The following is a 26,771-nucleotide window of genomic DNA, read 5'->3' on the forward strand; positions in this document are numbered from 1 at the left end:
GCACTACACCGTGCCAGGTTGTGCAATGCCACAGTGTTATGCTGCACTGTGCTATGTCACTGCGCTATGCCATGCTAAACCATGCTGTGCTCTGCCATGCCAGGCTATGCTCTATATGCCAGGCTGTGCTACACCATACCGTGCTATGCTGTGCCATGCTACACCATACCGTGCTATGCTATACCATGCTATGCTGTGCTATGCTGTACCATGCTATGCCGTGCCATGTGCTATGCCATACCAGGCCGTGCTGTGCTGCGCCATGCTATGCCATACTGTGCTGTGCTATGCTGTACCACTCTATGCTATGATGTACCAGGCCAGGCTGTGCCATGATGTGCTATGCTGTGCCGTGCTATGCCATACCGTGCTGTGCTATACTGTGCCATGCTATGCCATACCATGCTATGCTGTGCAATGCTATGCTGTGCCGTGCCACGCTGTGCACTGCTGCGCTGTACCATGCTGTTATGCTGTGCCGTGCTATGCCACGCTGCGCTATGCTGCTCTACGTCGTGCCCCGCTAGGACTACGCCGCACCCCCGCCGTGCAACGGACCTCTCGCGAGAAGCGTGGCACCGCCGCGAGCAGGAGAACGGCGCAGGAAAGTGACGTAAAAGATGACGCAGCTGACGCAGAGCGCCCTCGCGTGCTCCTCCCCCCTTCCCCACCTCCCGGCGTTCCTCGCGCCCGGCGGCGGGGCGGGCTCTCCTCACACAAAGGCGCAGCGTTGGGAAAATGGCGGCAGCTGCGGCTGTAGCGGCGGCCACCGAAAGCGCCGGGGGTAAAATGGAGGAACCGCAGGCGGCGGCAGCCCCGCCACCTCCCAACGGGGCGGGCGGCGCCGGGGACGCGCCCGCCAAGAGGTAAGGGTGCTGCTGAGGGCCGCCGGCCCGGCTGGGCCCAACGCGCCCCACGCGGCCTTCCCGCGCCTCGGGCCTGGAGCTGCTTGTAGCGGTGCCATGGGCGGGGGGAGGTGATTAGATGTAGGGAAGGTGTCGGAAAGGGAAAAACGATAAGAATCCAGCGGTTACGGTGAGAGGTCTGTGAGCGTGGTGGTGATAGGCAGGAAAAGCTGCAGCTGCGCAGCGCTTTCGTGTGGGGACGCTGACAGAACGCCGAGAGGTTTCACAGGGAGCGGAGCTTTGTTTTCCTGATTGTGAATTTGAGGAATACGGACTGCAGGCTGTTGTGGCTTTTATTTCTTTCTTTTTTTTTTTTTTTTTTTTTTTTTTTCTTCCCCTGTTAGTTTTTGTCCCCAGGCCTTAAATGCTACGTAGATTAGAAAACTGCTGATGTTTTGTGAGCGATCCTGGCAGGGAGGTCAGCTGTAAGTGGATTTCCTGAGGTTCTGCACAGCTCACGTTTCCAGCTGCTGAGTGCTGTTAGGTGCCACGCTGTGCTGTGTGGATCCGCAGTGTGAGAGGTATCTTGAAACCACAACAGCCCGCAGCTGCAGTAAGGCAGTCAGCTGGGGCTGCGGGAAGCCCTTCAGCTCCTTATCCCTGAGCGCTGGGCATTCGATCCCTCAGGGTGCTCCTGTCTGGGGTCATTTTACAGCCTGCAGCCCTGGGCGGTGCAGTTACGGTCGTTTCTCTTTGGTAACACTTTGGTAGTTCTGAGGTACTTGGTGCTGTAATGCAAGGGAAATCAAAGTAAATAAAGTGTATTCTGAAAGCTGTTTAAATGTGTTACTTTCTGTGGATCTTGCCTGTGCCCTGGGGGTGTTATTTTTCTGTATACCTTCTGTTATCTTTGTAAACAGATCACAGTTATTCAGAGTAGTTCCCTGTTGGGATGGGTGAAGCTGCTGTGGAAGTTTCACTTCAGTCGCCTCTTAATGACGCACACAGACATGATGTATTTTTAGGTGATGTGGGGAATTAGCTTCTTCCTGCTGTCAGGAAGTCCTGAATAATTAGTTGTGTTTGTGTTTGGCAACTGCAGTGACCTCTGTGGCCCTGCACCTTGCTGTCATGCTTTTACAGTAATTGCTTTTTAGGTGTTGGGGATAGCTGCGGTGGTTTATCTGAAGTCCTGCAAATGAAAAACTTTGTAGCTGAAACAGTTTCTTTTCACGTGGCTGGATTTTGTTACATTGAATGTTTGCAGGAATAATTCCTAGCTTTATATTTGCCTTTAATGGCAGGTAGTGCTGCTTGCCTGAATTATTTATAGAGATAAGTGACAGCTTGATATGTTTATAATATAGTCTGAGAGCTTTAAATGCAAAGCTGGAAAATGTTTTTGCATGACACTGTGAGCTTGAAGCAGGTTTCACAGCAGTTCTACCCGTGTCTCACAGTTCCAAGGTTGAGGAACAGCTGTGCATTGGGTGTAACTTCTAGCAGGTGTGCTCAACTCTGTGTTATTTCTTCAGTCAAACAGAAGTTAAGGAGTTCTGAGGATTCTCCTGACCTGTTCTGGAGTTTTTCATCATTTCATCATTTTTCATCAAGTGGGAAAGTCTAAAACTTCATTTTCCGATTAAATACTGTAGATAACTAATGAAAGTGTTTCGTTATAAACCTTCCTTCCAGCATATTACTTGTCGTGCAGAACCTATGTCTCCTTTGCTGTGCAAGTGGAGCACAACAGCCATACTTAAGGACAAGTCCTGTTGCTGTTATGTCCGTGCCTGTTAAGTACAACACTTCTGTGTGTTTGATTTTAACGTGTGCTTGTGACTGGAGAAGTACAGGTTGTCACACAGTGGAAATGAGGAACTTGTTCCAATAGAACACTTCATAGACAACTGCATACGTCCCACCCTGCAGGCTGTTGTGTCTGCTTGGTGATTTGAAATGGTTCTAGAGGAGTGAAAAGTGTTAATGCTGAAGTATGTTCACATCAGAAATCAAATTTCTTACATAAGTACAAGTTTCTGACATGGCTTGGACTGCATAGGCTCTGTAAAAGCTCATTGTATACACAAATTAAAAAGGTGATGTTCTAAGACTTGTGTTCTCTTGGATTGCTTCTAAAGCTGTGTTTTTGCATCTTCTGAACAGCATGCAGTGAGCAGGGAAGTTAATTGACTCATTTAAAAAATTGTGTCAGGCTGAGGCTGAAGTATTTCATTATTTTATTTTCGGACACTTACATTTTACATACTGAGTGCTGTTTTTCAGTAGTGCTGTTCTCCTCTTGGGAGCATTCAGGGCCAGCCTGGATGGGGCTCTGAGCAACCTGGTCTGGTGGGAGGGAGTTGGAACGAGGTGATCTCTGAGGTCTCTTCCAGCCCAAACCATTCCGTGATTAGTGGCACTTAAGTCCTGTTAAGACCTGATGGGCAGCTAGGTTGGTTTAGAAATAGTTTCTTCATGCTCACTTTTGGCCTGTTAGAGCTAGTGTTCAGAGATAGTTATGGAGACTGTTCCAGGTGTTTGTTGAAAGGCTTGGCAGCTTTGGATTTGCATTGTCCAAAAACTGTATTTGGGGGAGAGTAAGAAGTGTTGTCACTGAAGGAGAGCTTCGATGCAGCATCCCTTGGCTGAAATTCTTACAGTGTAAGAATATAAATATGGTGGATGAACGCATTATTTGTCTAAAGAATGTTGAGAAATTATAGGTTAAGGAAAAAGTAGTGGATATCTGATCTGGAGCATCACAAGGATGTGCAGTTCTGCCTGCTTGGCATTGGAGAGATTCATCATCTGAAGTCGTCAGCAGCTTTAGTTATGCTGCATAAATAACTGTGGGAGAAGGCAGCGTGTGGTGGTGATAGAAGTTGTCTACTGCTGGGATGTCCTGGTTAGAATGCAGCGTGCAGCACTGACTGTGTGAGCGCCAATCTCTGCTCTTGTGACCGTGCTGTGGGTGACACAAGTAGATGAAATCTTGAAAGTCTTGGTGGTTGTTCTGTGGAGCGGTGTGACAGGGGCAGAATGTCCGTGTGCTTAATGGTCTCCTTTCATTGTTTGCAGCGAAGGTGAACGACCGAGTCAGAACGAGAAAAGGAAAGAGAAGAGTGTGAAAAGAGGAGGAAACCGCTTTGAGCCATACGCTAATCCTGCCAAGAGATACAGAGCTTTCATTACAAATATTCCATTTGATGTGAAGTGGCAGTCTCTGAAAGATCTGGTCAAAGAGAAAGGTAAAGTGCAACTAAGTTTGATCAAGTGCTGTCTGTCGTCTGACATGCTGCTAACTTTGTAAACTTAACAGTTGAAGTTCTGGGTGAACTTGTGACATGAGTTTTGGGAAAGGCTTTTTTTTTGTGCTGCACAGTGTTCTCTGGCAGCCTTCCAGATGGGGAGATCTTCCATAGGCATCTGGCGTATTTATATAGCGTTTCATCAGAGATTACGAAGAGCATTTGTCTTATTGGTGGGGAAAAAAAAAAAAAAAGGTTTTATCAGGTTTTAGTCTTGACATGCAGTAAAACTTCCTGAAGAATTTTGTCTCTTGGTAATACTTTAGTTATGTAATGCTGATCTAGCAAGTGTGTTCCTACATGTGTGTCTCCAAACTCTAGCGATTTGGGCTTAGAGAGAGATCTGCATTGCCAGTTGACGTCAGTAAAAATGTATTTAAGGGTGACCTGCAAAGGAGAAAAATGAGGTTTATGCTTTGGCGTGCACCTCAACATGGATAGGGCTTTGGAAATCAAGTTTATTGTTTTCCCCATCCCTGGTTCTCTTCAACTTACACCTGTGAACGGGAACCTTCTTAGTGTGCAGGCCTCATCATCTTCATCTCTTCAAGACGATGAAGAAACTGAGTTGATTGCACTCAGGTGGTGATGAGTCTAAATGCATATTTTTGGCTCACTTGGTGTTATTTCTTTAAGTCGATGCCCGGCCTGCAGATTTTGAAGTTGCTTTGGAAGTGCAGTGGGTTGGCCAGAAAATACTTGGCTTCCCCATCAATAAAATATCTCAAACCATTCTAGGAGTTATGAATGCAACCATTCCTCTTGTGGGTCACTTCTAAAATACATAGTATAAGCCTAGCAAGTTAGAGAGCAATGTTTACTGTTGTTTGAACTGGGTAAGGGATGACGGTTCATGAGTTGTGGCCTAAAGAATCGGGAAAAACACTTCCAAAAGTGTTTTCCAGTGTCTGTTTTTGGAGGCAAAATGGAGCTGCTGAGTCTGTGCAATGAACTTAAGGACTATAAGCCCTGACAGCTGTCATAGTTAGAGGACGTGAGATGTTGACACTTGAGGTGCAACCAATGGTTTCGTGAAATGTGAAGATTACAGTCTTAAAAGACTGCTTTAACAGGCCCCCATTATGCATGGTCTCTTGCTTTAAACTATGCTTTCACTTTGCTACACGAGATACGTTGGTTAATAGGAGTATCTGTATGTGTAGATGTCTAACTTTAAGTGCTATGTTGAATTCCGTTCCAAGTGTTTTGTGGTTTCTCTCCAGTTCACGTGGATGGAAAAGTCCGATGTGAGATTGTTTCCTGCCTTGCTGTTCAGCTGCTCATTCCAGCAGATACTCCTAGGGGAACGTTGAAACCTCTTCATTCTGTCTGCAGGGTTGATATGCTAAATATTGAGAAGCATTGTTCTTGGTTTTTGGGACTGCTTCTTAAAACATTACAGTTTAGATTTGCTGTGTAGTTGTGATTCATTCTAATTAGTTCCCGACTTCTTCCAAATTGGTGTTTTTGTGCTGTGCTTGAACTCGCTGAATCGGTGCTTCTTGACATAAGGCATAGTAGTTCCAAAACCAGGAATGTAGTTGAGGAAAAATCTAAATGTTAGAATTCTTGGTTTGTGAGTGTAAGAATTACAGGCCAAAAGTTCAAGGCTTTGAGAGCATGTGAAATGGATTTGTACACAAAGGGAAACGTAGGGCATTCGTGACTGCTGCATCGCTTGGCAGTCTAAAGATGGAAGCTGTTAGCAGCAATGGTGTAGCAGGGGACTGAAGGGAGGAGTTCACCTCCATCAGCTGTTTTGTGTCAGTAAGTATGGGTTAGGATATGAGCTTTGGAGGTCTGATATTTCCATGATCTGGTTCTTTCAGATGCGCACATCTGAAATCTTCTAAAGGTGACATTTCTCTCAAGAGTAACGCCTTAGTTCAGTCACTTGAGTGTATTCGTTGGTGAAACTCAATTACAGGTATGCAGTATTACAAAGTTGTTAACAAAACTAACGAGTGTTCTTGTTTGCAACTCCCTTGTACTGGCTGACAGATGCAGTGTTCTATCAGCACTGGTTGCTGGCAATTGGTAGATGGCTTCAGAAGAATGAGGGGGCAGTTCTTCAGAGTGTAAGTGGAGTCTGAAAGTAAATGTGATCAAATACTTCATATGGGTCTTACTCTGTCCCTCCTCAAATGTCTCTGTCTAGGGGAACAAAATGGTAATACTTCATGACAGCTGGTATACATTGTGCAGTACTGCATGGTTACAGCAAGTAATTGAATTTGGGACATTTATGGATACCTTTAGTACAGAATTTTGTATTTCAAACCTTTTCTTGTCGAGAGCAGCAGGATGGCAGATGGTACAGGAGGAATGTTAACTATAAAGCTAGTTACATTCTGCTGTGGCAAAGCACTCAAGGTTGTGCTCACACCACAGGTAGGGATCTCGGGAAGCCCTAGGGACTGCTTGTGTTAGAATGGTTGTAACCACTTACAAAGCCAGATGTGTAGTGTCCTGCAGGCATGTGTCTGTCCTGCTGTCAGAACCTAGGTGTAAGAATAGATTTGAGGAGAGAAAACAATGCTTTTTGCAGATTAAACTTTATATGAAGAAAAGCAACTGCTAAACTACACGTGCAGTCTTTTCTCTTGCATCATCTCCTGAAGTTGTTAGAATCTTTGTGGCCTCTTAAAGATGCAGCTGAAGCCCTCTTGTTACTGTAGTTGACCCCAGGTACTGCACAGCATTTTCATCAGTTTGAGAGCAGCAGCTGTTCATGCCTTCAAGGCAGATAATCCTGGAGGGCTACATGGGCTTCAGAGCCAGAGAAGATTCAGTGTGCTCTCAGACTGAAGTTTTTGATGGGTGAAGAGAAAAGGATGTGTTAATTTATCTGTCATTTCCCTCCCCTTGCTTTCTGTTGGTGTGCTGACAAGTTCTCAACAGCATCTTGTCACAAAAGGATTTCTTCTCCTATCTCAACTTACTTAAAAATGGTTCTTCTGCAGGCCTCTCAACCTCCTTCCTTCCTGAACTGCTTCTATCATTCTTCAACATCAGGTTCCACAACAACCTCTGTGCTAGTCAGTTTATTTTTGATATTGAATCTGCAACTGCAGACAATGCTTCAGTGCTCTTCTTTCTGCATGAGGAAGTAGAATTTCAATGAATGCCGGTAAAATATCTTGCATGAGAATCATGCTGTCATCAGTGTTCCACTGGGAGGTCAGAACTCAGGGCTGTGTGCGGTGCTCCTCAGCAACGACTGAAACGCTGATGTGTTACCAACATTGTTTTTCACCTGAAGCTGAAACACAGCATCATACTAGATGCTATGAAGGAAAAATCGACTGTCTCCCAACCAAAACAGTTGTACTTCTGTTAATTGCAGATGTTTCAGCTTAATTCACTTTTTGATCAAAGCAGAAGATGTACTGCAGTAAGTTGCAGTGATTAAAAGGCAAGTAGAGCTGGAGTTTTGTGTGTTTTTTGTCAGTGTTGGGAAGAACTTTCGCAATTCAAGACTTGGTGGTACTTTTCAGACGTGTGAGAATGCTGTCTGAAGTCTTTTTTGTCATGAATTCACATGCATGGTGACTGCATGGAGAGGGCTTTGCCAGTACTAATGGCTTTGCTATGCTCACAGCAAGGCACCTGAGTGTTCTTAGAGAAACAAACTAGCAGCTGAGAGCTGAGGTGATTGCAAGCCTTTAACTTCTCTTTGTTTCCTTTTGCATAATGTTTGCCATTCAGGACTTTGTACGGTCTGTAGGTTGTATTTGTAAGCTTTAGAATCTTTTAAATCCAGCTATACACCAAATATGAGTCAAAGCAGAGCTGTGAGCACTGTTTAAGCCTGATTTCTAAGAGCACTGCTTCAATTAAATTTATTGAAAAACCATTATCAGTGGAATTTGGTACCTTGTCATAGCACTTAAAAGTGCAAACTTATGTTGTTCTGTTGTATTTAAAAAACAAAAACAAACTAAATTTGGCATCTCTGCCTAGATAGTTCAGTTTAATGGAAATTGTGCTATTTTACTAAGAACAGAAGTTGTGCTTGATGCTCTTGAGCTGTCTGCCACCTTGTTCAGGAGGTGGCACAATCAGCTTCCCAGTGAGATGCACAGAGGGAGGTTTCAGTTCCACTCTAACGCTGACAATATTTTAAGCAAATATCTTAAATTTCATTAGCATTAAAGCTTTCAGTGTAGGTAATTCAATTAAGACTTTGAAATGTGAGGGTGGGTCTGACTGTTTCTTCCACATTAAGGTTGGGAATGACCACTAAGATCAGGCCATCAAATAAATTGCAGCCATCGAGTTGCTCTGTTTCATTGCTCTAACCATCTTTTCAGGGTTGTGGAGTAGAACCAAAACTGCTCAGGCTTTTTTCTTCTGGTCCCTCATGCAAAAGGGAGACTTCCACTCCCCTATGCTAAGAATTATCCATTTCCCCTTTGCTAAAAATACTTTTCTTCTCACTTTTTAACTAAATCTTTGTACATTATATCTGTCAAATGTTGTCTCTTCCCTGCCCACCATGAAACTTTCTAGCAGTTGCCAGTCATGAGCTTTTAAGCACCATAAATGACAGGGTAATTAGCAAATTACAAATTGTCTATTATTAAAGGTATCTGGCTTTTGATAGCACAGCCTTCTTTTGAATCGTTTGTTTTGACTGTAGTGGAGATAATGGAACTGTTTAATTTGATGTTGTCTTGAGAAGCTCCTTTATTTATTATTTACTTTTGACACTGAGTCAAAGCAACTACTGTTACATAAAGCATTTACCACTTCCTCCTTTTCTGTGCTTCTCTACTTGCTGATACTTGCATCTCTGGGCCTTTCAGAGAGAATCAGATTGCCCAACTTCATATTCCTCAAATCTGATGTCTGCAGCTGAGCTTTTTCTCCTGGTTGTTTCTCAGATATGTGAATGCTCTCAGACTACCTTGCTTTAAAGTCTAAATTTTCAGTGCAGATAAAACTGCCCAGATTTCACATTCTCTCCCCAAAGGAGAAATGATAACTGTATGAAGTAGAACTTGGTCATAAATAAGAGTAGAGATTGCTTTAGTTAGTTTTTCTACTCGTTTCCATTTCTGCTGCATCATCTGTATTAGAAGTGCTGAGTTCCTGAACTCTCTCAGATCAGAGCTTTAAGAAGGAAGTCTGTAATGACACTGTGCAGTACGTATTCCTTAATTATATTTCCATTAACAGCTGGTATTTTCTGTAACTTTCTCTCCCCGCGGAGGCTGATCTGGCACTCACAGAATCATGGAATAGATGGAGTTGGAAGGAATCTTCACGACCACCTCTTTCAACCTCTTGTGCCACGGACACCTACCAGCTCAGGCTGCCGGGGCCCCATCCAGCCCCAGCTTCTGGGCACGGCAACACAGCAGGCCTCACCGCTCAGTAAAGAATTCCTTCCTGTTTCCTGACATCTCATCTAAATCTTTCCTCCTCTGGTTTAAAGCTGTTACTCCTTCTCCTATCACTACACACACTGATAAAAAGTCTCCTCATCTTTATTGTAGGCTCCTTTTAAGTACTGTAAGTGATCTTCTTTTGTGTTTGAATGGAATTTCTTTGCTCGTGGATGCAGGATATCTTCCCTCACACTGTGTTCCTTTTGCCCTCAGGATTTTTCAGACAGAGCTGTCTGCTGTTGCAAAGACAAGCCACAGAGAAATAGCAAAGTTACAGGCTATCCTTGCCTTCTATCACTGATATATCCTCACTTCCTGATGTTCTGATGTTCCTGTGGTTTGGAATCTACAAAGAAGCCAAGTAAAACATGACCTGGCACAGGTTTCCTTTGCCAGCCTCAAATAAGAAGCCTGGAAGAACTGTTAAGTTAGCATGTTGCTCAGGTGGAAAAACTGAAGAGAGCTGTGTTGGTTTTTTTTTTTTTTTTTTCCCCCCTTCAGTTCTGCAATCTGGAATTGTTTTCTTAAATAGTGTAGTGGCTCAGTATCCGTGTCATTTACCACTCCACACACGTCGTGTTTTGTTTGTGGTTTTTGGCTATTCAGGAAAATTCAAAGGTCCTTCAAGATGTGTGTTTCAGTTTTAGTGCAGGCATCTGTAGGGCTTGAATGTGAAGTACTGAGCAGATTGGCAAAATTTTCCAGGTAATGCACAACTGCTGCTGTATCAGACTTCAGGAAAACTTGTTCAGAGGTGGCGTTCCTTTACTTAATTAAAAAAAAAAAAAAAAAAAAAAAAAAAGCATGTTAAATTATATTTAGTATGTTATGTTCAAGGTGGGCAGACTTCTTTCCGGAAGCGCTAATGTGCATGAGGAGCTGGAGCTGGCTTTGATAGCAGAGCAGAGAACCCTGGGTCCAGGGGCTCAGCAGTGTTGTTGAGAACTCAGAGTCACAGGCTTGTAACTTGCCATTGCTGTGCTCTGTGAAATGGAGTGCTTTTCTCTTGTAGGCAATCTGGGCATTTGTTGTCTTACTGCATAAGTTGTTGAATCACGTTCTTGATGAAAGTTCCATTGGCTGCTGCTGTTGAGATGAATGGCTTCAGAATGTCTTGGTAATGCTGAATGTTTGGGCTGGGTACGTGGCGCCCGTGTCCCAGCAGGGATGGTGCCAGCAGGACTGTGACAGTGCAGTCCCTTCACTCAGTTGCTGTGGAAGCAATCCCATGGGTACGGTGTGACCCTGTGCTGTTCAGATTATAGGGAGGAGATGGTTTTTGTTACACTTTATTTCAAGAGCTGTCACTGAAGTAATGAATAATACTGTGGATAATTAGTGAGCACTCTAATCTGCCCTGTCCATTTTGAAGGGGTTTGTTTGCCTCTACCAGGCTTGAACCTCATGAAAATATGCTTGATTGACTGCTTTAGTCTGTCAAACTAACTGCTCTTTGGATGGAATGTTGATGTGGATTAATTTGTTTTTAAATTGGAAATGGAAGAAGAAAAATGCAATTTTATCAAGCATTCCTTTTCTTCCAGCTTCTAGGAAAAAAAAAAGTGGAACAGTCCATTCCAGTGGTGGTCTGTGTCTGATGAGGGACTGCTCCTGTAGGTGCTGGGGCTGAGCGCTCTCCCTCTGCGAAGGAAACTCTTGAATGTGAGATTCCCTTGCTTGGAGTATGCTATCAGTATTCACATCTGGTTGTGGTACTGTTTTCTTTCCACCTTTCAGATTAATGCAACTTGGAGTCCTCTTGTATTTAAAAAGTAGAATGTGCAAAGAAAAAAGTCTTTTATTAAAGAGTGATTCTGAAAACCTTTGTATGCCACTCACTTCAAGGGCAGCAGCCATGGCAGTAGTTGTGTCCTGGAGGTACATCATATAGTTCTGTGGTCGCAGAAACAAAACAAAAGCGTCAAAAGGAAAAGGACCAACATAACAAAAAGCAATCCTAATCTTGTGAGGAATGGTGCAGATACAGTTTTCTGGTTTGTTTTGCATCTTGCTTTAAGCTGTTTTGTCTTGGATGCAAATATGCAGACAGCTAATTACTTATTATCAAGCCTAAAACATGGACTGAAATTTTACAGTGGCTTAACAACAGGCTACGTTGCTGGAATGAAGTAGGCAGCGAATGATCTTCTGGTCTGTTGGGTCAGTCTGATCCCTTCTTTGGATTTTTACTGGAGAAAAGTCCTGAGAAAGTGAATGATTGTTTGAGTTCTGGGCTGGGGAGATGAGACTGACGCCATGCAAAGAGAAGGAAAATCGTTCTGCAGACTTCCTCATGGATTTGGATTGCCTGAAGTGTCATCAGTGAGCACTGAAGGTCGAGTAAATAGATATTGTGGAAATAGCCAGCTTTTCAAGTGGAGGAAAAGCAAGAACATACTTAATCTTAAGATTTTACTGCATACCTGTAATTGTCCAGTTTTGTGGTTTAGAGAACATGGAGTGTTTCTGGGCTTTCTTTTAAGGCAGAGGCTCCATACACGGTTGATTGTTCTAAATTCCCATTGTTTTCTTGGCTTTTCTCCCTTGGTATATGTGTCGTCTGGAATCTGATTTGTAGTTGGTGAGGTAACATACGTGGAGCTCTTAATGGACGCTGAAGGAAAGTCAAGGGTAAGTGTTTGTGAGAATTTCTTCTGTGGATTTTCTACATGACAAATGTAATTGTATAGAGGCGTGGAATGAAAGGAGGTCAGGGAGGCAGAGAGTGTGTATGCTTATGGCTATAGCACAGGATTGCTTAAAAGCTGTGGGGATGGGGAGGTGGTGGGATGGGAACAGTGTTAGGGTGGTCTTCCACTGTGTTCAGTTGGTGTTGGCTGTTTGCATTGCCCATGGACCCTAGCAGTATGCATTAGTGGTATGGAATATTAAAGTAATACTTGTGTTTTGGAAAATGTCACTGTAGTGGTTTGCTGAATTTGTAAGGGCAGTGTGTAGAAGCAGGTTCTGTAAAATATTCTTCCTGTGAGAGTAAACATAAGTACCTATGAAGGCAATATGCATTTAAGTTTAGAAATTGACTTTAGTCCTTCAGTCCAGTGAAGATATCTTGCAGGAAGAAATAGTAGGAGCTCATTTAACTGTCCTGAAGGATATGGATTTAGGGTGAGAGAATATGGCCAGGATTTTGCTGTATGGCAGAGAACAGTTGATGTGGAGCGTGTGGTATTTTTCTTGGAGAACATGGACTTAGTTCTGCTTGTTACAACTTCAGAAACTACAGCTTAACCCTTTTAATGCATAAGCAATTATATCTTAATTCAATTCAAGGAATTCAAGTAATGAATTGGGTAACATTACATTCATTTTCTTTCTATTAGAGTTAACTAATGTGAATTGATGTTTTAAAAATGTTGTTTGTGTTTTGTGCTTTTACTTACTTTGTTTTTTCTTCCCTCCTCTCCTTGTTGTTCGTCTGTGAAATGATATCATCAGGGATGCGCGTAAGTTCACTTATGAATTTTTAGCAAGAAATGAGGTAACTCTTAAGATACAAGCGGTGTTCTTAGAAGTCTTGTATCTTCACAGTGTTGTTGAATTCAAGATGGAAGAAAGCATGAAAAAGGCTGCAGAGGTTTTGAACAAGCATAGTCTTGGTGGAAGACCGTTGAAAGTGAAAGAAGTAAGACTCACATCTGTTCTTTCAGCGCCGTGGAAAAAGGCAGAGGGTTGCTCTGCAGTCCAGCAGTATGGCTTACTCATTTGCAGCTGATGATTTTTGACCAAAAGCGTGACCTTGAAATAGATACTGAATTTTCTTTACCCCTAGCATGTGTTGGTGAACAGTTTGAATGTGATTGCCTAGACTAAACTTGATTTTAAAAATGGTTGCTTCTGATAGTAAGGCAGAACTTGGGCAAAGCAAGCTGTAATGCAGGTATATGACTTGAAAAAGCAACTTGCATGAGTGTTGTTTGTTCTTGACTGCTTTCCGTTGAATTCTGCATCATGATAAATGTGTTCTGCAAACAGTTCCGTAAAATAAGCTGGTTTCTGAAATACTCTGAAGATTTGTTTCCATTCTAGTGGCTTTGCTGTCGTCAACCCCTGTGACACGCTCAACTGTACCATGAATTAATCCTTATTTATTGACAAGTTTAAACTTCTGTTCCAGCAGCTTAGAACCTGTAGCTACATCAAAGGCCCAATTAAACAAAAATCAAGAGAGACTTCTTCAGTGTTAACAGTGACTCTTGGCCGTAGGGTAAGCAAGTTGTTCTTGGCTAAGCAGGCTTCATGTTCTGCTGTGCCTGTACTGCCCCGAATGGTTGGGGAAAAAAACACCTGAATGAGTGTAAGATGGGAAATGTGTGCAGAAAGTCCACTCTTAGCAATGTGTGTTCTTAGAAGCACTTGAGGAAAAGAATGCGGTGTGGGAGTGGCAGCACTTCTCAGAATCTAGCTTGTTTAAATGACTTTATGCATTCTGAGGAGCAGTGATTTGAGTCTTGCTGCAAGCCATCATCTGCTGCTGGTGACCTCTTGCTGCCCTTTCAGGGAAGTGAGAGTAGAAATGGATCATTAGAAAAGTGGTTCTACCTGAAACTTACCAAGCACTGACTTTTCAGAGAGGCTCTTGGGAGAAAAAGGTATTGAAGTGGGGCTGTGTGCGATCAGTTTTCCTGTTATACACTGTTACATTTAGAACTGAAAGTCACATTGCCCAGTTGGCATCAGACCTTGGAAAGAAGTAGTTGTGATTTGACCGAGTCTTCATAAAGCGATTGCCGTACTCGAATATTTCTGCTTAAATGGCACCAACAGAGCAGACGTGATAGCTGAAATGGGTGAAGAAGCATGCTTCAGTTGTAAGGGGTTCAGCACCACTTCTCCAAGCCAGGGGTTCTGACTGTGTGAAAGGAGTTAAATTATTGTAGACAAATGTTAGCATAAGTTTTGCCAACTGTCCAGCACATACATCTGTGTTGGGCTGTTTCATTGCTGGAAAGCATGAAAGCCTTCAAGTGAATGACTGATTGAAGTAGATGTTGCTGGATTAATCAAGAAAGGTGTAATTCCTCCATTCCTCAATTTCACAAATGTGCTGTTGTTTCTTCTTAAAATTCAGATAAAGATATTTTTTTGATTTAAATAACTTTTATTCTTAACACCTCTGTTTCTGACTAATGGAATGAATTTTGATTTTTTTTCACTTGCTCACTGAACACGATTTGACATTTCTGATTTAAGCAACATCAGTTTGCCACATGTTGTGGAGGTTCTCACTTTCAGTGTGAAGTTACAATAATTTTATTTCCTTGCTAAAAGTCTTTGTCCTGTGCTTTTAAGAATATCCTAAAATGTGAGATCTCACAGTAATATAATGATACACCCCAACTATTCTTTCAGTTTGGAAACTTGGGGCGTTGAGGTATAGGAGCTGCCCAAAGGAATCTTTGTGAGATTTTACACAGTGTGTCTTGTCTTGTGGAGTGTAATTGCAAAATTAATGAGTTGTTGTATTGTTTTCAAAATGTCAAAGGTTAATAGCAGTTTCTCTTCTAAAACCTTTGAATTGTCATTTTGTCTTCAGGACAAATGTGGCTGAGGTTTGTTGTGGGTGTTAAATAATAAAAGGTACCTTCAAAATGAAGGGAAATGTGTGAGTAACTTGCTAACTTGAAGGGGCCTCATACTTTGGTTTTAAAAAGTAAGATGATAATAAAAATATAGCAATGTGATTCCCCGTAGATCTACAGGGACCTCATAGACCCATATAAAAAGTCTCTTCTTTTGACTTGTGGCCATGCTACTAAGACCCTGTGCATTTATTGGAATCGTGGCAAACTTAATTTGTTGTTTCTGTGTCTTGCAGGATCCTGATGGCGAGCACGCCAGGAGAGCAATGCAGAAGGTCATGGCAGCTGGTGGAATGGGTATTGGCCCAGGCCCTGGTGGCCCTGGAATGATCAATATCCCACCTAGTATACTCAACAATCCCAACATACCCAATGAGATCATTCATGCTTTACAGGCAGGGAGACTTGGAAGCACTGTCTTTGTTGCAAATGTAAGTGTTTTGTATGCTCTGTGAAGAGAAAACCTGGGTTCAATCTGGTAAATTAAAGGAAAAGTTGTAGAGTTTCTCTGTCCCAGTATAAATGAGTAGTAACTCTTGTGACTGATCTTACTTGGAACACCTGCTGAGTGGACAGTGAGCTTTTAGTGCTTCCTGTGAATGAAAAATGAGAGCTGGGAAAGCTGTCATGGATGTAGTGTAAAAAAAAAATTTTTTCCTCATTGTACTTCCCTGATTCTTTAGAGTATGCAGTGTTTTCAAATACTAAAACTAACCACGATCAGCAGAGGAAAATGCAGCTTATTTGATGGAGAGGCAGTGGAGAGACATTGAGCTAGATGGAGGCTAGAGAATGTGAACTCGTGGAAAGTCTGAAGGATCTGGGTTTGTTCAGCTTTAAAGGAAGAAAGCTCAAGGAATACCTGATTGCTGTCTCCAGGTCTCTGATCAAGGGACACAGAAAACAGAACCAAGCTCTTTGTAGGGTATGTGAGTTGGAAGATGGGTGCATCTATTTACATACTGGGATTTTTTTACCTTGAAATTGATGAAATACTGGAGGGCTTGTCTGGAGAGATTGTCAGCCGTGTGCGCTTCATAGTGCTCACAGCTGAGCTGAACGTGGCCCCGAACGACCCGAACTAATTAGAGCTGTTTTCAGCAGTGAGTTAAGAGTAGCGACTTCTGGAAGTCCCTATCCAAACCTGATTATTCAGTGATTCTCTGAGTAAAGTAAGGTTGCTGTTTCCTACATACTAGGATGTTGAGTAATGCATGAGGTTCTGGAGCATTCTCTGGCATCCTGTTATTTACATTTCATCCCATCTATCTGAACACTGCTTATTCTTACTGCAGATACTGAGAAATGAAAGTGAGAACACTGAAGGTATTCTTTTGTTGGAAAGCTTTCTCATGCTTTTAATATCACTTGTCTTCCAGTTGGATTACAAGGTTGGTTGGAAGAAACTGAAAGAAGTCTTCAGCATGGCTGGTGCTGTGGTTCGAGCAGACATTTTAGAAGATAAAGATGGCAAAAGTCGTGGAATTGGCACTGTCACTTTTGAACAAGCCATAGAGGCTGTTCAGGCTATATGTATCCTTAAATAGTAGCAATGGTAAATACTAAGTAGGTTTGCTGCAAAGCAGGATAAAATGTAAACTATGCTACTGTAGTTAAGAATCTTTATTGCAGTAAGTGAAGCCATTACAGTGGGTGGAAAAGGTAAGGAAAACTGGGGGGAAAAAAAAAAAAGAAAAATACGTCTTGAAAGAACTTTTCTGACTTGCTCAGAATCATTAACAATGGTGGATGTATGAATTTGTAGCCCTGTTAGTAAATTCTTGTCTCTAGGTCACAACTGGTAATAAAGTGCAATTTATCAGAAAGGGTTTGTCTTATATTACTGCAATGGAGGTAAGGGAGGAATGTAACAGATCCACCTGCAATGTGACAGGCTTGACCTGGTTTGTTCTGTTGTCATCCATATCCTTACTCTGTCCAAGCTGTGATTTGCTGCAAGCAGTCCACGCACACAAACACACACAAAGTATAAAAAGTTAAGCCTTGTCAGGGTAAGCTGAAGCTTAAAATATTAACATTAGTGAATCCTGTGACATTCGTGTAGTTGCTGATTTGAAAGTCATGGGAAGGTCTGCATGTTTTGTCCTGTTTGAAATAACTGAAGCTTCCAGTGTAATGTTCTAGCACTGGTTTTGAGACACGTCTTAAGGGTTGTCTTAATTTATTCTTAATCACAGGACTGCTTTTTAACTCGTATTTTAATTTCATTAGTAAGCTTTGGAAGGTTTTTAGTTTTGGAAAAAGCAGAAGGATTTTTCGTAGTCTGAATAATAACTAATAATAGTCTGAGTAAAAACTAAGCTGGGAGCATGGAGTTCTTTTGTTCTGCGGTTTCTTTTGAACTCTGCATCAGATAGCATTTCAATTTTTTTCTTTGTGGTTTTAATGCTTGCAAGATAATCCTTAATGAAATAAAAGCAATGTTTAATGGGCAGCTGCTGTTTGACAGACCAATGCACGTAAAAATGGTAAGTATGTTCAAATTCCTACTGCTTTTTGAACTGACACAGTGCTTGTGACTTTTTTTTTGGGTGATGTGTGACTTCCAGATTGGTGTGACAGAAGTAAACAGCATGTTATGGCAAACACAGCCCTGTGCTTTGCATCTCAATTGTAGCTTTTGAGTTGAAGTACTGGAAGAAATGCTTATTCTGTTGGAAAGACTTGGCCTAATGCCTTGTGATACCAAGTCATACAACTGGGGAAGGGTATATCTAATTATTTTTCTAGAATATGATGGTAAATACAATAAGGATTGCTTTAAGTTTCTGTAATTAGACGGGGGCAAGAAATAATTCTAGCAAGAAGGCAGGCCAGGGTCATGTACCAGCTTAATGTATTGAATTATTTTTAGGATGAACGAGCCTTTCCCAAAGGAGACTTCTTTCCTCCAGAACGACCCCAACAACTTCCTCGTAAGTTTCTCCTCCGTGACTGAATATGTTCTGTTATGCTTTTTAATTTGCTTCACAGCAACTTAAACACATGCAAGATGAGACTGAATTTGAAAGCACTTTGCCTTCAGGATTGCATTTAGAGAGATTTCCTTTATATTCCTGGGTTATGCATATTACTGAGTGTGCAGGTGTTTGAATCTTAGGCTTGAGAGGTACTGCTTCTGTGGCCTGCTATATGCGGGCAGGAAGAGATTAATAAATAGAATTTAAATAATAGATAACTATAACTTCTCCTACTACCCAGCTGTTTAAACCCAGCCCTAGTGAAAATGGTTCAGACTTCTGAAAACTGGAATTCAAATGATTTTAGTAATATCAAAGGATAAAACAGTAAACGAGTTCATCAGCCTTGTCTCTTTTTGGGTACTTCCTTCAGTTCTTAGTAGCTTAAAGTTTATCCTACAAACAGTATTCCATTAATGTACTCAGTGTTTCCAGGTGTCTTGAGTGCAATTCAAAAGCCCTACAAAAAACGTAATCAGCTAATAGACATGTGTGCACCTTTTTGTGTGCTCGGATGTTCTAGATATCTTGCATTTTTTCCTTCAGTTTAAAGGGCTGAGCTGAGGACCTGATAATCTCCCAGGTCTTTTCGGGTTTCTCAGTGGAATTTTATACCACTTTATCAATCCTGAAGGGAGGGTGCAAAGAAGATAAAGCCAGGCTCTTTTCAGTGGTGCCCAGTGATGGGACAAAGCATCTAAACATAAGGAAATGTTTCTCTGAGGGTGGCTGAGTACTGAAACAACAAGTTACCCTGAGAGCTTGGGGAGTCTCCATCCTTTAAGATAATGATAAGTGGTTCAGGGCAGCTGGCTCTAGATCGTCTGAGGCCTTTGGGATGGAGAATCTGCAGAGGTCCCTTGCAACCTCAACTATTCTGTGATAATATAATGAAACATTGAACAGAATAGAACAGTGATAATATAATGAAACACTGAACAGAAGGAGACTGGTTTGAAAGGGAGAAGAGTGGAGGTGAGGAAAAACCCACTATTTTACAGCTGAAACTTAATTTGCTTAAATACAGTGACAAATGTCAAGTTTGGCTGACTGTAAAACCATAAAGTAGTTCTGTTAATTCAGCCATGTGAAGTTTTCTTATTCCTGGAAACAAATTCTGTTGTGTGCTGCTCCCTGGCACACTTTAGCATTCATTGATCCATCCCTTAGTTCAGTTATCTGCGTATTCGCCAGAGCTTTGTTCAGTAGCGCTATCATCCAAGTTGCTTTGATTGTTTCTCTCTTTTCTTTCTTTTTTTTTTTTTTTTTTTTTTTTTTTTTTTTTTGGCTGCCTTGACTTTCTGTAACAATGTACCTAATCAAGAGAAAGTCGTTGGTTTCTAGTTTGATTACCTTTGTGTTAAGTGGAAGAACTAATTATGGAAACATATTTCTTGGAAGGGGAGGTTATGGGAGGGGGGAAGAATGCTATCTCATGGTGCTTGAAAGCAAAATTTAACACTTCCTAAGAACATTATGTTGAGATCTAAACAAGGAAGTTGTATTCTCATAGGCAGAGAATACCATTGAGCTGTTACTTGGGTCAAATGCATTAAAAGAACTTTTTCTTCCTGATTAACGATGAGGAAAATGAGATGGTTTGGTTTTTATAATTTTACTTTATTTTGGGGCTGGGGAATCCATAATTCACTTGGGTACAGGAAAATTTAAATACTGTGTCTGGGAATGATGTTCTTCATTTCTGTAGGGAAGAGGCTGGCTGTGTGCTCTGAATTGTATAGGTGGCTGTCATAATGATAGGTGGAACCTTGTGGTCATTTAAATTCTTACCTGCAAGGGCAGAACCTTGGCAAAGACAGAAATAAGCCATTTGTTAATCAAAGGTGTTATTGTGAAAAGGATAGAAGTTGCTTCTACTAAATTGCCCACTCTATTCTCAGATTGAGGAGTTGCACAAAATAAGCAGTGTTCTAGCCAGTTATTTTTCAGGAGTCAGCTTAAAACCAGTCAACAGAAAAACAACTTTTCTCAGCAGTGAGATAAAACTGGATGATGAGAAAGAATAATTGAGGTTAGATTTCAGTCTGCTTTGAGACACATCTGCTCTGGATTTACACTTTCATGCATTAACTATGTACCCCAAAGTGGGAACACAGCAAGATTTTTTTTTTTTGAGAATGGAAGTAAATTACTTAAGAGTAAAACTTGCTGTTTTGTCAAATTATGGAAACAAGGCTTTTTTGATATCTGAATATTTTCTTCAGATGGTCTTGGTGGTATTGGCATGGGATTAGGACCTGGAGGTCAACCTATTGATGCAAATCATTTAAACAAAGGCATGGGAATGGGCAACATGGGACCTGGAGGTAAGAAGATTACTCCTATGCTTTGTTTCATGAGAGCTTTAAGCTGTGTAGAGGGTAGATAGCTTTGTTTTGCCCACAAAAAGAGTTGAAGTGTATTAGGAGTGTTAAAGCCAAGTGAAATTTTATTGAGCTAAGTAATGAGCTTGATAATGGAAACCTGAACTTAACAGATAGTTCCATTTTTATTTTTTAATCATTCGAGGCACAGCTCTCATTTTCTGACTCTTGAGCATGAGCAGCAGACACTGCAAATATACATTAAACTTTTAAAAACCATCTGTTACTCTTAATACTCGTTAGTGGGCTTGCAAATCTTTGTTTAGGGTATGTTTAAACAGAAAAAGTTTTAAAGAGCCACCTAAAAAGTAGCACACATTCAGCTTTCAGATGCCTATGGGGTTTTTTTTTCCACTTACTGCTTTTATTTGTTGAGAAGGAATGTTTCGATCTACTCAGAGCTATCACATGTAATGATCAGCTGAAAGAGTGGATGCAATGTTTGATCTGTATTTCTGCAGCCAGTCTGATGGCTGAAGCTTTGTAAAATTACATCTGCTATATAAAGCTTTCTCTTTTATTTTGAGGAATGGGAATGGAAGGCATGGGCTTTGGAATGAATAAAATGGGAGGTAAGCTGTGTTTTTTGAAATATATATAGCTTGAGTTTTTGGAAAGCCATGTGAACTTAGCCAAATAAATATCAGGCATTTGTTTTCTCTGTGAAATAGTCACCCATTTAGTACAGGCTTGTTCATTTTTGGGTATTAAAAGCAACTTCTGTAGGCGTATAAAGAAGGGATAAAACCTCAGAGAAAACATGAGCTTGGTTTGGATGTTCTTAAGCCTGACATTGGCTTAGGAAATAAAGTGTGACCAAATTCCGACTGAGTTTTGTGGATCTGTCATACAGAGTTGTCGTGATGCCTGTGAAAATGATCTGTGAAAAGCTCATTTTGGGGAGATGTGGTGTTAAGTTGAAATGCATTGCTAAAGAATCCCTGGAAAATACTTTCTTTTAGGAATGGAAGGTCCTTTTGGTGGCATGGAAAACATTGGTCGCTTTCCAGCTGGAATGAACATGGGCAGAATGAGTGGTAGGCACTGGGTTATCTATTACTCACCGTTATCACTGACCACGCTCCTGAGTTTGAGAGAAGTCCTTCTGTTTTCTGAAACTGTAGCAATGGAGGCTGGTTATTTTCCTCTTCCCAGCTTTTATTGGAAGAACTTAAGATTTACACTTAAGATGCAGTGTCTGCAAGGCCCTTGTTGCCTCTAAACTACAAAAAACGACTGCTGAGGTTTTCTTGAACAAGATGAACTGTGTTCTGTCTGTATTAACCAGAAAGTCTCTTCTAGAGCAAAGCGTCAGCCTCGTCTGCATTTAAGAGGATTTGTGTTGTTTCTGTCAGTTGTGTTTTTGTCTCGGAAAGGCAAGACAAAATAATGAGGAGGACGCAGTAGAGGTTTGCCTAGCTGTTAACCTTTAAAAATTATGCCTGCATTAAAATGTTCAGTCAGAAGTTATTCGGGTGCCCCGAAGAAAATAATCAAACTTGATCTTTACAGAGATGGATCGTGCCATGGGTGGAGGATTTGAGAGAGAATTTGGAAGAAATGAAATGGGGATGTCTCGTAGTTTTGGAGAGACCTTGGAGAGAGGAATAGGTCAGTATGCAAAGCTAAGTACGTGTGCTTTCTCCTGGAAATACGTGAACTGTGCATGAAAATGGTCTTTTTTTGTTATAGAAAAAGCACTATATTTTGTAGGTAGCTGCTCTAATACTTCATTTTTTATCAGACATATATGTGACAGTAGTAATCTGTGAGTTCTGTAATGGGATTTCAAATGGGACAGAGAACGTTTGATGGTCTTACATGCTACTTAGTGACTTTTTGTGTTAAATTGCCTTGTGTGTGGCAGAGTTCTGACTGATGTGAGACCTAAGCTTATAATGCAGCCTGCAGTCTACCCAGTAGATAAGAAAAATGTGGTGTAACCTTTGTTTTTTTAGCAGAAATTTAGAAATTGCACAGTGAAACGTAGTGTAGAATTGCTGATAGAACTGAGACATCTCTATGAAATTAGATCTTTAATGTAAAGGAGATCTTTTTATCGAAGTGATTAAAAAAGCTTAATGACTGAATGATAGCACTTGAATAACCAGGACTTGTCTCTAACAGCGTGGGGTTAGTGCTTTTTCAGTCTCTAAAGCTAAATGAAGAACACTTCAGTCTTTCAGCTGAAACAAATACTGTATGATTGCTGCTGTCTTCCCAAGAAACTTCAATATATATTTCTTAAAGAAAAAATAAATGTCACACAAGTCAAACCCATTCTTTCTTATTTAAGGTACTACTGAAAAAAAATGCAGAAGCCAGAGTCTTGTTTCTCTTCACTAAATATACTTAGAGCATTTAAGTAGATAGCTTCTTCAAGGCTTTTTCTCCTCGAATCAAACTCAAGGTTTTCTTGTTTCTTTGCTTTGTTTGTTTGTTTGAGTTTTGTTCCTGAAGTGCTGAAGTTAAACTCAGTGGATAAGGTGGTTTGTACAATAGGAACTCCTCCTCAGGGAGAGGAGACCAAACTTGTACTGCTGGAACTAGAAGACTCCGTAGGATAGTCAGGACAACTCAACCAAGGAATTTTATGTAGCAGATCTAGATAATGTATTCTTGCTTCTGTTTTATGGCATAAGACAGCCTTTTCATACTTTCCACACTAAAAGGCTGAGCGTGCTTTATGAAGCCATACTTCAGGATTCTTGTGTGGAGTTTGCTTTTTTTTCTCCCCCCCAGTGTATTGTACAGGACAGCTGCCAGCTAAAATTTAAATACTGACTTTTGCCAGCTGATCTCCCAAGTATGCATATGCCTTAAAACTTTCCTCCTGTGTGTGATGGTTTTCACTGTACATAGTGTGTGTAAATTAGAGTATTCGTTAGGGATAAAGTGCTCTCTGCCCAGCTGTAGCACAGTCTGACAGGATTAGTGATCTCCTAAAACGTGTTGCAGTCACAGTAACCTGAATCATCAGTGACAGTTATTCTTCCTGCCTGAAATAACTACTTCATATTCTACAGCAAGGTGCACATCGTGAAGTCATTTTCTGATTCAGTTTGCTGGTCCGAGTATGACTACTGATAACTTGTTTGTTTTGTTCCAGGTGGTGGAAATGCCAGCATTCCTGGGATTGAGAGGATGGCTCCTGGCATTGATCGTATGGGCTCGGGAATAGAAAGAATACCTTCTGGGATGGGTCACGGGATGGAGAGAGTAGGGTCAGAAATAGACAGGATGGGTCTTGTTTTGGATCGCATGAGTTCCAATGTGGATCGAATCGGTTCTGGAATTGACCGAATGGCCCCTCTGGGCATAGATCACATTGCTCCTAACATTGAGAGGATGGGACCAGCTATTGAGAGAATGGGTTCTGGCATAGAAAGAATGGGTTCTGGAATAGGCTTTGGTATTGAGAGAATGGGTGCTGCCATTGATCGTGTCGGTACCACTATGGATAGAATGGGATCAGGCGTGGAACGAATGGGCTCTGGCATGGATAGAATGGGTATAGGGATGGAGCGTATGGTCCCTGCTGGAATGGGAACTGGAATGGGTCAGGTCATAGAGAGAATGCCTGCTGGTTTGGATCGCATAGGTGCCACTCCTATGGAAAGAATAGGAATAGATCGTATGGGTGCTGCTAGCATGGAGAGAATGGGCTTGGAGCGCATTGGAGCCACTAATATGGAAAGAATGGGTCCTGCTATGGGGCAGGGCATGGGAGCAGGCATAGATCGCATGGGACTTGCAATGGGAAGCAATTTTGAAAGAACAATGGAAATGGAACGTGGAAACTTTGCAGGCAATTTTGCAGGCTCCCTTGGAGGAACTGGAGGACCTGCAGCTGGGGTGGCCAGAAAAGCTTGTCAGATATTTGTGAGAAATGTGAGTAGCCTTCTTCCTATCTGTGTTGATCTCATCTGTGTTCTGTTGACTTCCGTTACAGTATTTAATATTGGATGCTGCCAGAGGTGGAATGAGGGAGACCGTTGTGAGTGGGAGCTATTTCCTTAGCAGGAGAACAGCTTTCTGCATCTGTAAATAAACACGTTGAAGTGTGGCTGCCCTGGGATGGAAAGCTTTTGAAGAGCTTGCAGTACTCACAGGTCATTTAACAGATCTTCAGTAATTGTTCTTCTCTTTTTCACAGCTGCCCTTTGATTTTACATGGAAAATGCTGAAAGATAAATTTAATGAATGTGGTAAGTTACAAATTATATCGCTGGTGATCTCTACTGATAGCTGTGTGAGACAGGAACTACTCTTCTGTCATAGGCACCAATACCTTAACTAAAATTTCACTCAGACCTGGCAGTACTAAATCTCAGGGTTGACAGGTGTTTTGCCCAGGAGAGTCCTACAGTGTTCAGAAGAAATGTTGTTACTGGCCAGTTGATAATCCAGTCAGTGCCCGCTCTCTCTCAGCTTGCTACTCAATTTAGGCTCCTCTCTACCTCATGGCTTACCATGTGGATAGCCTCTGTGTGGTTAGAGAAAGAAATGGGTGTGGAAATCCAGGATGAATTATGAGGTTCATTTCTATAGCAAAAAGCCAGTGACTAATGGAAAGTATTGGTACAGATGTTTTATGTTTGAGTGAACATAGTTTGTTTGGGGAAACTGTCCTTAAAAAGATGTTCAGAAATTAATAATAGTAGCAGTAAAAGAGAAACAAATCAAGTAGCCAAAAGGATTGCTGAATGTTGTTGGATGTGGGCTGTTCTGCTTCTGGGAATTTCTCTTGGCAGTAGCTACTGTCCCCCTCACCTTGTTCCCTAATATTTACTGCTTGCCAAGTGCCAGCCCTCATCAGTTGCGATACGAATTAAGGTATTTGCAAGTTGGGCAGGGCTCATTAGCTTTGCTCTGTTCATCTACTTCTGATGCGTTGTGCTTCAGGGAGAATTGACAGAACAAGTTTGAATTAATTCGTGCTTCCAAACTGAGAACACTCCTTTAAAAAAAATGACCGTCCTGTCGCTTTAAGTCTCAAAGCGGTGGTGGCTTGTGAAGGTGGGCTTCCTGAGGTTCGAGCAGAGCACTGTAAATTGATAGTTAAGTGGTACGTTCTAGGTTAAATGAGAACCTTCCTTTTCTTTTGAAGGTCACGTGCTGTATGCTGATATCAAGATGGAGAATGGGAAATCGAAAGGATGTGGTGTGGTTAGATTCGAGTCCCCAGAAGTAGCTGAGAGAGCCTGCCGCATGATGAATGGGATTCAGCTCCGTGGGAGGGAGATAGATGTGCGAATTGATAGAAATGCTTAAGTAGTTGCTTTTTTAACACTGATACCAGATTTTTGAATTTGTATTTTTCTTGTTAACCATTTTAATTTGAATGGATGTAAAGGTGTTAAAATGATTCAGTTGCTTTCTGGAGTAATTTTAATTACTTTTTTAACAAATGGATTTCCATTTTACTGTTTTTTGCATTGAAACTGCAATGTGCACAATCTTTTTTTGTAGTTGTGGCATCTTGTTGACATTACAGATGTAAACAGTATGACTTTGATAATAAATGCAAGTTAAAGATTTCAGTCGTTGCATCCATTACTGGCAGCATATCCTATGCTTGCAAAGCTATCTGTAAACTGAGCTCAGTAAACCTAGAGTTTGTTTTCTCCTGCGAAGTGTCAAGCAAGAATGTTCTTTTTGGTTGTCAGTTTGTGACAGACTTGCAGATCCACGTTAGTACTTAATGGCGTTGGCACAAGGGAGCCTTGGGATTCCCCCTTCAGACCTGGACGACTGCTCTTTGCAGGAGCACTGGGGCAGATTTTTCTTCAGTGGCATTGCTGATTTTACAAAATAAAGCATCCTGCACCTTCAGTTGTGTAAGTGCCATTATGAGGCCTGAACTGAAAGTGGATTTAGAAACCATGTGCTTATTTTTTCCTAATGTGGGCTTCAGCAGGGGCTGCATGCACTGCAGTCGGAGGCAGGAGGTGGGACGGTAGCAGGATAGTTACAGGTTACTGTGGGCTGCGTTCTGTACTTTATTGGCTCAGAGGCAAAGATACTGAGAAAGTAAATAGTGAGGACCGCTACTTTTTGTGTTGCCCTAAGATATTACTTAAGCTGTAATCCTATCAGAAAAGATTAGAAAGCAAGTTGGAGTGTAATCGTATGGCTGCTGTTAAACTAAAGCCTATCAAACTCGTCTTGTGCTGGAAGCGCCCTGCTCTGCTTTGTGCTACTCCTGAATTGCAATGCAAGAAGCAGAGCGGCAGGAAGTGGAAAGAAGTCCTTCA

The 26,771-nt window shown here is 41.6% G+C and overlaps 1 protein-coding gene across 6 annotated transcripts; it reads left to right on the plus strand.

Moving 5' to 3' along the window:
- The first annotated feature begins 758 nt into the window (after positions 1–758).
- Positions 759–26,057, plus strand: HNRNPM (heterogeneous nuclear ribonucleoprotein M). Of its 6 annotated transcripts, none has more exons than XM_042836301.1 (17): positions 759–866; positions 3,927–4,096; positions 12,128–12,180; positions 13,006–13,013; positions 13,099–13,192; positions 13,685–13,774; positions 15,386–15,580; positions 16,529–16,682; positions 17,589–17,638; positions 18,025–18,085; positions 20,356–20,457; positions 21,042–21,086; positions 21,477–21,551; positions 22,027–22,125; positions 23,624–24,405; positions 24,671–24,722; positions 25,625–26,057. In XM_042836301.1, exons 1-17 carry the CDS (start codon positions 790–792, stop codon positions 25,786–25,788), a joined length of 2,271 nt encoding a protein of 756 aa, XP_042692235.1. In that variant the 5' UTR covers positions 759–789; the 3' UTR covers positions 25,789–26,057. The 6 variants fall into 6 exon arrangements, with proteins under 6 accessions (XP_042692235.1, XP_042692236.1, XP_042692238.1 ...); XM_042836302.1 differs by having other exon boundaries at positions 13,688–13,774; XM_042836304.1 differs by lacking the exon at positions 20,356–20,457.
- Positions 26,058–26,771: the final 714 nt, after the last annotated feature.

The sequence above is a fragment of the Centrocercus urophasianus genome, unplaced genomic scaffold (genome assembly GCF_019232065.1).
Source record: "Centrocercus urophasianus isolate 14NV4802_14NV808 unplaced genomic scaffold, USGS_Curo_1.0 seq_59, whole genome shotgun sequence".
NCBI lineage: Eukaryota > Metazoa > Chordata > Aves > Galliformes > Phasianidae > Centrocercus > Centrocercus urophasianus.